We start from the raw sequence: 11815 nt of genomic DNA on the forward strand, positions 1-11815 counted from the left end.
AGACCAAGTCTCCTTCTGTTACCCAGGCTAGAGTGCAGCGATGCAATCTCAGCTCACTGCAACCTCTGCCTCCCTCCTGAGTTCAAGCAATTCTCCTGCCTCAGCCTCCTGAGTAGCTGGGATTACAGGTGCATGCCACCATGCCAGACTAATTTTTTGTTTTGTTTCTTTTTTTTTGAGAGGCAGTCTTGCTCTGTTGCCCAGGCTGGAGTGCAGTGGTACGCTCTCAGCTCACTGCAACCTCTGTCTCCCAGGTTCAAGCAACTCTCCTGCCTCAGCCTCCCAAGTAACTGGGACCACAGTCGCACACCACCATGCCTGGCTAATTTTTGTATTTTTAGTAGAGATGGGGTTTCACCACGTTGACCAGGCTGGTCTCAAACTCCTGACCTCAGGTGATCCACCCATCTCGGCCTCCCAAAGTGTTGGAATTACAGGCGTGAGCCCCTGTGCCCAGTCAAAAAAAATTTTTTTTTTTGTAGAGATGGGGTCTATGTTACCCAGGCTGGTCTCAAATTCCTAGGCTCAAGTAATCTCCCACCTTGGCCTCCCGAAGTGCTGGAAGAGTGAAATCTTCATGACCTTGGATATGACAATGGTTTTTTCTTTTTCTTTTTTCTATTTTCACAGCCTGTTGGACTGAATCGCAGCGGTTTTATTGATTTGTCATCAAAAGCACAATTTATAAAATAAAAAATAGACAAATTAGGCTTCATCAAAATTAAATTTTTTTTCCCAGAAACTCACTTTTTAATTTAATTTAATTTAATTTAATTTTTCCTTTATTTTATTGAGATGGAGTATTACTCTTGTCGCCCAGGCTGGAGTGCAGTGGCGTGATCTCTGCTCACTGCAACGCCTGCCTTCTGGGTTCAAGTAATTCTCCTGCCTCAGCCTCCCAAGTAGCTGGGAGTACAGGCGGGTGCCACCATGCCTGGCTGATTTTTTGTATTTTTAGTAGAGATGGGGTTTCACCATGCTGGCCAGGCTGGTCTCGAATTCCTGACTTTGTGATCCACCCAACTCGGCCTCCCAAAGTGCTGGGATTACAGGCATGAGCCACCTCGCCAAGCCTCAAAATTAAAAATTTTGTGCATTAAAGAGCACTATGAAGGGAATGAAAAGATAACCCACAGGAGAAAATATTTGCACATCATATATCTGCCAAGTGTCTAGTATTCAATATACACAAAAAATTCCTGCTATCAGCAGTAAGACAATTTGATTTTAAAATGGGCAAAGGCGAGTTGTGGTGGCTCACACTTGTAATCCCAGCACTTTGGGAGGCTGAGGCAGGAGGATGGCTTGCACCCAGAAGTTCAAGACCAATCTGGATAACAAAGGAAGAACCTCTCTCTACCAAAAAAAAAAAAAAAAAATCAAAAAATTACCTGGGCGTGGTGGCACACGCTGGTCCCAGCTACTTGGGAGGCTGAGGTGAGAATTGCTTGAACCCAGGAAGTTGAGGTTATGGTGAGCTGTATCCATACCACTGCACTGCAGCCTGGACGACAGAGCAAGACCCTCTCTCAAAATATATGAAATGAAATAGCGAAGAACTTGTGTAGATATGCAAAGATATGCAAATGGCCAAGAAGCACATAAACAGATGCCTAACATCATGAATCATTAGGCAAATGTCAATCAAAACCACAGTGAGGCCAGGCATGGTGGCTCATGCCTGTAATCCCAGCACTTTGGGAGGCCAAGGCAGGCGGATCACAAGGTCAGGAGTTTGAGACCAGCCTGGCCAGCATAGTGAAACCCCGTCTCTACTAAAAATACAAAAATTAGCCAGGTGTTGTGGCGGACACCTGTAATCCCAGCTGCTTGGGAGGCTGGGGCAGAAGAATCACTTGAACCCAGGAAGCGGAGATTGCAGTGAGCCAAGATCGCACCACTACACTTCAGCTTGGGCCACAGAGCAACACTCCGTCTCAAAAATAAATAAATAAAACAGAAAACAGGTACTCAAATAAACCCTTGACCATGACTGTTCCTTGCAGCACTGCTTACAATAGTAAACTCACATTAATCAGGTGAACGTATAAACAAGATGTAAAATGTGCTGTATCCATACAATGGAATATTATTTAGTCATAAAAAGGAATGAAGTGAGGCTAGGTGTGGTGGCTCACACTTGTAATCCCAGCACTTTGGGAGGCAAACACAGGAGCACTTTGGGAGGCAAAAACATAGTATAATTTTTATACTTTTAGTAGAGATGGGGTTTCACCATGCTGGCCAGGCTGGTCTTGAACTCCTGACCTCAGGCCATCCATCTGCTTCGGCCTCCCAAAGTGCTGGGACTACAGGCATGAGCCACCATGCCTGGCTACAAGACTTTTAAAAATTAGCTGGGCAGAGTGGTGCACTCCTGTAGTCCCAGCTAATCAGGAGGCTGAAGTGGGAGGATCACTTCAAACCAAGATTTGGAGGCTGCAGTGAGCTACTGTGGTGCCACTGCACTCCAGCCTGGACAAGAGAGTGAGATCCTGCCTGTAAAATGAAACAAAACAAAACAACAAAAAAATTATGTAGTTTCACCAAGAGGTGGAAGGTGGAAGAGCCTCACTGACATTCAGACCAATTTAATGACAGGTCTTGGATTCATATATACATATATATATATATTTTGAGACGAAGTTTTGCTCTTGTTGCCAGGCTGGAGTGCAGTGGCATGATCTTGGGTCACTGCAACCTCTGCCTCCAGGGTTCAAGTGATTCTCCTGCCTCAGCCTCCAGAGTAGCTGGGACTACAGGCGCACAGCACCATGCCCAGCTAATTTTTATATTTTTAGTAGAGATGGGGTTTCACCATGTTGGCCAAGATGTTCTCGAGCTCCTGACCTTGTGATCTGCCCACCTTGGCCTCCCAGAGTTCTTGGATTACGGGCGTCAGCCACCGCACCCGACCTAATTTTTTTTTTTGAGACAAAGTCTTGCTCTGTTGCCCAGGCTAGAGTGCAATAGCGTAACCTCGACTCACTGCAGCCTCTGCCTCCCTGGTTAAAGCAATTTTTCTGCCTCAGCTTCCCCAGTAGCTGGGATTACAAGCGTGTGCCACCACACCCAGCTAATTTTTGTATTTTTGCCATGTTGGCCAGGCTGGTCTCCAACTCCCGACTTCAAGTGATCCACCCGTGTCGGCCTCCTAAAGTACCGGGAATACAGTTGTGAGCTACCATGCCTGGCCGGGTCTTGGAGTTTTAGAAGAAAAAAAAGGGGCGGGGGGCCAGGTGCAGTAGCTCAAGCCTGTAATCTAGGAGGCGGAGGTTGCAGTGAGCCAAGATCACGCCACTGCACTCCAGCCTGGGCAACAGAGTGAGACTGTGTCTCAAATTTAAAAAAAAAGGAAAAAAAGAAAATTAAGGAAATAAAGCAGTTCCACTAGTGATGTTTTTTTCCACTACTGATGTTCAATGCTACCAACATTTTTGCCTTAAGATAACAAGCTTAAAGAGCAGGCCTAACCTGTGATTAAGACGCATCTACGCAACATGAACGGATGCTGAGCAGAAATGACCCAGAGGCACCGTCGTCTTATCAAGCAGTTTATTTCCATTTTCAGTTCTATTGTTGACTTTTTAATAAATATTCACCGGAATCTCCACTAAGGCTCCTCATGGCCAGTTCCTAGAATGTGCATGGTTAGCCCCTGGTATACAGCAGAGGCTCAGCAAAAATTTTACTGCCTCCTAGTGACTTCCCAGTGGCGTTTCCCAACATGTGAGGTGTATACAGTTCACAAGGCCACAGGGAAACCGACACAGCAGGGCCATTTCAAAAGGGGGGGTATCTTCCAATTCTTCTGATTTGAGGAAATTCTAACTGTGTGTGCTAACCTTGAACACATGCTAGCCTCCCTTTCTCAGATTTGGAAAGGTCTAAAGTAATAGTTATTTCTCTAAAATGAAACATGTACTTCATTATATTATTATTATTATTTTTTACCGATAGCTTCTATCTATGGCAACTTATGCTGGATTATTCCATCTATGGGAATCACATCAAGTTTCCTTTTTTTTTTTTTTTTTTAAGAGATGGGGTCTTGCTATGTTGTCCAGGTTGGTCTTGAATTCCTGGGCTTAAGCTATCCTCCCGCCTCAGCTCCCAAAGTGCTGGGATTGTTGGCATGCACCACTGAGTCTGGCCAAATTTTCTCTGTAAATACATTTGAGTGGCAGTAACTAATTTTAAAGGAAAAAAAAAACTGAAGTAATCTAGAGGTGGAACACAAATGAGGTAAAATATTAGAGAAATGATTCAGCAAGGACTAAAGATTGGGGCGCAATGCCCTCTGCACAGTCTGGTTCTTGAGGCTGAGGTGGGTGTGTTTCCAGTGGCGTAGGTCGGTCAGATTCTTCCGGCCTTTGAGAGCGCGTGGATGTGACGTGGTGCCACATGTGAACCAGGTGCTGCCGAGTCCTGTGAAAGTCACACACCATACGGTGCACTACAGAGGTATAGATTAAAGGCTGAAGCTTGAAACAAACAAAAATCCTCTATAGAGCAAGATACATTCCTAGTGTTGAGCTGTTCCCAACCAAAAAAGATAAAATAAAATAAGGAAAAAAATAAAACAAAAAAAGAGGCATTCCATCAGTGGCTATATTGAACAAGTAATGTATCATCAAGATATAATCACCCAACCTTTATTATTTCCAAGTGCAGTGTCAAGAGATATGTTACAGCTGCTAAGGACAATGTACTTCTTTCAAACCTGGGCAAGAAGCCACACGACTGCACAAGACAAGCCGTGAGAGGCACTGCTCAGGAGGAAATGGCTGGGTCTCTTCACCAAAATTAGTTTACAGCATATTCCAGGAGCACACGCCCTTGTACTGCTTATAAACCAAGGGAGAAGGAGCAACACCTCCATCATCCCAATGCCTTCCCTGGCACAGGGAAATGAGCATCATTCTGTGGGAATAGCATCTTTGGACTCTGCATCAGTTTGTTCCACTTCGGCATCTGTGGCAGCTGGAGCAGGAGCAGCTCTGGTTTGGGCACTTTCTGCCTCCGCTCCCATTGTCTCGGTGCCATTTCCAGCCTCTGCAGCCTCACTTCTGGCCTCGTGGACGCCCTTCTCAGGTGCCGTTCCGCAGGGCACCTGCTCTTCCAGCAGCTGTTCAGCTTGAGGATCACTACTGGCCTCCACTGTGTCCATGGCACCTTCGCCCTCAGCTGGCTCCCCGTTGCTCTCTGGAGCAGGCGCTCCTTCCCCATCTACAGCCCTCACTGCTGCTGTAATCACCTCGGCTAAGACGTCCGCGGCCACCTCCTCAGGTGTCTCTTTCTTATCCTCACCTCCTAAATTGTCATCTCCTTCCATTTCTGGATCAACAGTTTCACTGGTGAAAGGGTCCTCACCCTGGCCAAAGAGGAAACACAGGTCAGTGTGGTCTAAGCAGAGCTCAGGAGGCCCATGATTGCTGGGATGTCAGCTTTCCAGAACCAGCAGAGTCCACAATGAAACACTTCTATAAGTTACACCACAGGAGTGAATCCTACATGTTCTCAGAGCCTACAGATTCAGAAAAGTGTCCCCAGATATTCTGCAATTTGTTTTTTTGAGATGGAGTCTCATTGTCACCCAGGCTGGACTGCCGTGGTGTGATCTCGGTTCACCACAGCCTCCGCCTCCAGTGATTCTCCGGCCTCAGCCTCCCAAGTAGCTGGGATTACAGGCATGCACCACCACCCCCGGCTAATTTTGTATTTTTAGTGGAGATGGTGTTTCTCTATGTTGGTCAGGCTGGTCTGGAACTCCAACCTCAGGTGATCTGCCTGCCTCAGCCTCCCAAAGTGCTGGGATTACAGGTGTGAGCCACCGTGCCCGGCCTGCAGTTTTTAATCAAGCATGTAACAGTGAGGAAAAGTTCACAAGACCTAGGATTTCTTAACTTGATGCTTTTTTTTTTTTTTTTTTTTTTTTGAGATGGGAGTCTCCCTCTGTCGCCCAGGCTGGAGTGCAGTGGCGCGATCTCAGCTTACTGCAACCTCCGCCTCCCGGGTTCACGCCATTCTCCTGCTGAGCAGCTGGGACTACAGGCGCCTGCCACTACGCCCAGCTAATTTTTTGTATTTTTAGTAGAGACGGGGTTTCACCGTGTTAGTCAGGATGGTCTCGATCTCCTGACCTCGTGATCCGCCCATCTCGGCCTCCCAAAGTGCTGGGATTACAGGCATGAGCCACCGCGCCTGGCCAAAAAAAAAATTTTTTTTAAGTGTCATTTGTGCCCATAGCCTTGAGATAAATCCCCATTTTCCAGAAAAGGAACTGAGCTTCAAAGATCAGTAACTTGCCAGAGGTAACAAAACTACACATCAGAATGAAGATTCAAATCAAGTCTGACTCCCTCAGAAGTCAAAATTCTCCTAACTATATGCTAAAAAACTACCTATAGTCTAAAACAAGCGAACTAAAAGTTATCATTACCAGATTAGGAAACATGTTTTAAAATATGATGCTTAGGGCAAGGCACTCATGCCTGTAACCCCAGCAATTTGGGAGGTCAAGGCGGGAGGATCACTTGAGGCCAGACCAGCATGGGCAACAGTGCAAGAGTGTCTTAAAAATTAGCCGGTGTGAGGCCGGGCGCAGCGGCTCACGCCTGTAATCCCAGCACTTTGGGAGGCCGAGGCGGGTGGATCACGAGGTCAGGAGATCGAGACCATCCTAACATGGTGAAATCCCATCTCTATCAAAACTACAAAAAATTAGCCAGGAGTAGTCCCAGCTACTCAGGAGGCTGAGGCAGGAGAATGGCGTGAACCCAGGTGGTAGAGGTTGCACCACTGCACTCCAGCCTGGGCGGTAGAGCAAGACTCCATCTCAAAAAAAAAAAAAAAAATTAGCCAGGTGTGGTGGTGTACTACTGCAGTCCCAGCTACCTGGGAGACTGAGTGGGGAGGATCTCTTGAGCTCAGGAATGCGAGGCTGCAGTGAGCCGAGATCACACCACTACACTCCAGCCTGGTAAGAGAACAAGAACAAAAAAAAAAAAAAAAAAAAAAAAAGACACACTTAGAAGCCTGAGCCCACACTTGACTCTAGAAACTTTTACCTTGCTTCAGCTACAAAGGTAAAATCGTGAGTTATGTTTCTTCCCTCTTTTTTTTTTTTTGAGACAGGGTCTTACTCTGTCATCCAGGCTGGAGTGTAGTGGCACGATCTTGGCTCACTGCAACCTCTGCTTCCTGAGTAGCGGGGACCACAGGCGTGGGCCACCATGCCTGACTAATTTATGTATTTTTTGTACAGACAGGGTTTCACCATGTTGTCCAGGCTGATCTCGAACTCCTGAGCTCAAAGTGATCTGCCCACCTCAGCCTCCCAAAGTACTGGGATTACAGGTGTGAGCCACCATGCCCAGCCCAGTCATGTTTCTTAAATTGGTTATTTAGATTCTGTGCCTTTAATGGATGGAACTGTCCAATATGGAAGTGTTTAGTAACTGAGAGGAGGGCAAACAGGCCCTGAAGTCAGGTTGTGGGCTGGGACTTAGCTGCCTGCCCCAAATGCCGAAGTACTGGGATGAACACTGAGCAAAATGGGTTTCACAAGAACGAACTGGGAGCTCTTCCAACCAGCCTTCTCTCCATGAGCACCCACTTTGGGACTTTTATATGCTGCTCCCAGCATGAAGGCTCTGGTTCCTCACTACCCCTCACCTTCAACCTCATTCACCTTCAACCTCACTGTCCACTGGCTCTGTCAGTGAAACCTCTTTTTACCTTCTCTTCTGGAAAATTATCATCTACCTTGGATATTTTTTTTGAGATGGGGTCTCGCTCTGTCACCTGGGCTGGAGTGCAGTGGCACAATCGTAACTCCTCTAACTCCTGGGCTCAGGGATCCTCCTGCCTCAGCCTCCCAAGCTACTGGGATTATAGGCATGAGCCATAACTCCCAGTTCTCTGCTTTCCTTTATTTTAAAGACCAGGTCTTGCTATGTTACCCAGGCTGAAGTGCAGTGGTACCACCATCACTCACTGTAGCCTCAAATTCCTGGGCTCAAGCAATCCTCCCATCCCAGCTTCCCGAGTAGGGCTAACCTTGGGTTTCTAAAGCACCTAAAAATCATTTGCTCAGAATTTTAAGGCTAAACAATCAGGATTTTCAAGCTGCACCACATCCCCAGAGTCCCCAGACAAGCAGTGACTGACTGGAAATCCCAGTTGTCACGTTCCACAGCCTGACGTACTCCAGTGTCCCTCAACTGGTCAAAAGACTCAGAAATGCTGAACGCTGCACTCTGGATTCAACTCCCTGCTCGTGGGGTTCGTCTTCCCTTTCAAAAGCTTTTCCTGTCTGTGGTACTTGCAAGCACAAACCTTGAGGTATTTCTCCAGCATCTTCACTATGTGTCTGTTGTTCAAAACACTCTTCGCCACGTGGAGACTGGTTTTCTTGAACTGTTCAGCAGCCAACTGCAAAGGGCACCAAATGTGATCTTTTAAAAATGGCAAGGATAAGCAAGAGAACAAACCAGTCAGGCTCCGCCGCACCATCCTGAGATCAGCCCTATGCAGAGAGGCAAATCTCAAAACACCAGGCTCCACGAATCGAAAGAAGGCTCCAGAGAGACTGTGCAACCAAGACTAACAAACTGGAAAAGCTGGACAATCTTAAGAGATAAACGCAAAGATGCGCCACTGATACCCAAGCAGCACATGCAGAATCGGGGGTGAAACAAGAGCGTTCACAAATGAAAGGCGGTGTGGGCTCAGTGCAGGAAAAGGGCAAGCTCTTTCTTTTCAGTTTTTGGGGTTACACTGATTTCATAAGTTCAACAAAAGTATGACTATGCTGGGTGTGGCAGCTCACGCCTTCAGCACAATGGTCCCTTGTTTGTATACTGCTTTTCAGCTTATCTTTAACAGTACTGGGGCTGGGCGCAGTGGCTCACGCCTGTAATCCCAGCACTTTGGGAGGCTGAGGCGGGTGAATGACCTGAGGTCAGGAGTTCAAGACGAGCCTGGCCAACATGGTGAAACCCCATCTCTACTAAAAATACAAAAAATTAGCCGGACATTGTGGTGGGCGCCTGTAATCCCAGCTACTTAAGAGGCTGAGGCTGGAGAATTGCTTGAACCTGGGAGGCGGAAGTTGCAGTGACCTGAGATCGCACCACTGCACGCCAACCTGGGCAACAAGAGTGAAACTCCATCAAACAAACAAACAAACAAACAAAAACCAAAAAACCATAATCAAAACCAAAACACAGTACTGTGAGATGGGTGGGCAGCTTTTGACCTCCCCATTTAATAGCTGAGTAAACTAAGGAGAGAGCTGCTAACCCAGGGCCAGAAAGTGACAGGCTGCAGAGCAAACGCAGCCACAGGCACTCTTCACTGTCTGCTTTTCTGCACTGACAGCAGGTACAGCTGTGTCACTGGATAGGGCCTCTAGGGTCCGCAATGCTAAAAATACTTATGATTTGACTCCTTACAAAAGAAGGTATTTTTCCAGAATCTTCAACATGTGACCCCTGGGCTCAACATTTAGCCTGAAGCCCCATCAGGTAGGTAAGGACAGAACCAGTCCTTTAGTCCAAGTCCCCTGGGCCACTCGGCTCTCAATGGCCCTTTGGTGTCAGCTTACAGAAGCCCCCAGGCCTTCAGCTACTGGGAAACTGACCTATGTGGAGACACTATCAGGAGAATCGTAGCTACTGCATTTAATTGAGTCTAAGCAACACATTTTCTCATATTTTTATAAAAATTGAGACGAATCCTACGACCCATCGATGGAAGTGACAGACTTGAAACACAGCAAGAGCCGCTAAAGATGTTGTTATTCCCCATAAGACACAGGAGGCTCTGAGCCGCAGCCCTGCAATGCGCACCCCAGGCAGTGTGGGAGGAAGACTCACCCTGCGGTTGTGATTGTGGTCCACGGAGTGCAGGTGCCGCTGGAGGAGCTGTGGCTGTGCAGGAATTAGCATGTCACAGGCCAGGCAGTGAGCAGCCTCGATCTTCTTGAAGAAGTGCTCCTGGCCAATCCCTGCGAGGAAACGCATGTCTTTTAGGATCTGGGACAGCAAGTGATTCTTTCCTCCCACTCCCCAACAGGGCCCACGTTTTCTCCCTGCAACTCTAAGGAGTCAGAAGGGCATAGCCTGCCTTTCTATGGGGAATATGGGCCACCACATCGGCCTCTACAGCTGGGAATTCTGCACACTTCAGCTTTTCTGTTCCTCCTGGTCCTTTCTTTTCAAACCAACGAGGAAAAGACACGGACGTGCTTAACGTCAGGATATAAGCTACGATCTATGCAAGGCCACATCCGAAGGTTTCTTTCTTTCCACTGCTGCTGAGCGCTCTTCCCACAGGTCTCACCATCACCTTCTCAGCCACCTTGAGCTGGCTTTGAGCCATATTGCTTTTTTTTGTTTTTGAGACGAGTCTCGCTCTGTCGCCCAGGCTGGAGTGCAGTGGCACGATCTCAGCTCACTGCAAGCTCCGCCTCCCGGGTTCATGCCATTCTCCTGCCTCTCAGCCTCCCGAGTAGCTGGGACTACAGGCGCCCGCCACCACACCCGGCTAATTTTTTGTATATTTTTTAGTAGAGACGGTTTCACCGTGTTAGCTAGGATGGTCTCGACCTCCTGACCTTGTAAGCCACCTGCCTTGGCCTCCCAAAGTGCTGGGATTACAGGCGTGAGCCACCGTGCCCAGCCATTGTTTTTGTATTTTTATTTTATTTTATTTTTTGAGATGGAGTCTCACTCTGTCGCCCAGACTGGAGTGCAGTGGTGCGATCTTGGCTCACTGCAAGTTCGGCCTCTGGGGTTCACGCCATTCTCCTGCCTCAGCCTCCCAAGTAGCTGGGACTACAGGCGCCTGCCATCACACCCAGCTACTTTTTTCTGTCTTTTAGTAGAGATGGGGTTTCACCATGTTAGCCAGGATGGTCTGGATCTCCTGACCTCGTGATCCGCCACGCCCAGCCTCGCGCCACATTTTACGGGTCCCGTCACATGCCTTACTACCATCCAGGACAGCACGCATCCTGGGATCACAACTCACCTTTGAAAGGATCTGGTTTTGGTTTCGCAGTTTCTTTCTCCATCAATTCCTGACGCCGCTTCTCAATTTTCTTATTTCTGTTTACAATGTATTCCTAGGTGGGGTTGGAGACGGCATAAAGTAAAATCAGAGGCTGGCATGTGTGGACATTTCTCAGCTGCCAGGGCTAGGCAGGCAGCTATCAGAGCAGTTCCATGGGCAGCACAGCACTATGGCCGGAGCTCTCGGTTGTCCCCGTAACTCGGGGACTTACACAGCTGCTCTATCTGGGAAAGGAAACCTTGGCCAAGTATGGCGTCTGATTTCCCTTTGTCCTTCAAGGGATCCGGCACCTGCCGGATCGATGGAAGATGAGGTGACGGGACCCAGCTGTCCTTTACCTGCAGGAACTCCACTGTCTTGTCAGGCAGCTTGGTGCTTATGAACCGCAGTGTCTCTTTGTGGAATTTGCTTTGCAGATGCTTCTGGATCTCTTCATCGTCAAAGCTACGGAACTTGCACACAGAACAGGCAAACTGAATTCTGGGGAAGGAAAACAAGGAGGGGAGTGAAGCAGGGAGCATCAGCTCACCTCTGGGGAGAGCTGAAATAGAATCAGGATTTTCAGGAATCTTTTTCTTTTTTTTTGAGACTGAGTTTCACTCTTGTTGCCCAGGCTGGAGTGCAACAGCGTAATCTCAGCTCACTGTAACCTCTAACTCCCGGGTTCAAGCAATTCTCCTGCTTCAGCCTCTTGAGTTGAGTAGCTGGGATTACAGGCCCCCACCACCAAGCCTAG

At 47.9% G+C, this 11815-nt stretch overlaps 1 protein-coding gene across 1 annotated transcript in view; it reads right to left on the minus strand.

The window, feature by feature from the left end:
* Positions 1–3540: 3540 nt before the first annotated feature.
* AKAP8 (A kinase (PRKA) anchor protein 8) overlaps positions 3541–11815 on the minus strand; it is a 20577-nt gene continuing 12302 nt past the window's right edge. Inside the window, exons 10-14 of the mRNA XM_011980617.1 lie at positions 11418–11559; positions 11038–11131; positions 9882–10012; positions 8341–8436; positions 3541–5374 (exon numbers count right to left, since the gene is read on the minus strand). Coding sequence (XP_011836007.1) covers positions 4919–5374; positions 8341–8436; positions 9882–10012; positions 11038–11131; positions 11418–11559 — 919 coding nt within the window. The 3' untranslated portion in view covers positions 3541–4918. The remainder of the gene's footprint in view (positions 5375–8340; positions 8437–9881; positions 10013–11037; positions 11132–11417; positions 11560–11815) is intronic.

This window comes from Mandrillus leucophaeus, unplaced genomic scaffold (assembly GCF_000951045.1).
Source record: "Mandrillus leucophaeus isolate KB7577 unplaced genomic scaffold, Mleu.le_1.0 Scaffold215, whole genome shotgun sequence".
In the NCBI taxonomy this organism is placed as follows: domain Eukaryota; kingdom Metazoa; phylum Chordata; class Mammalia; order Primates; family Cercopithecidae; genus Mandrillus; species Mandrillus leucophaeus.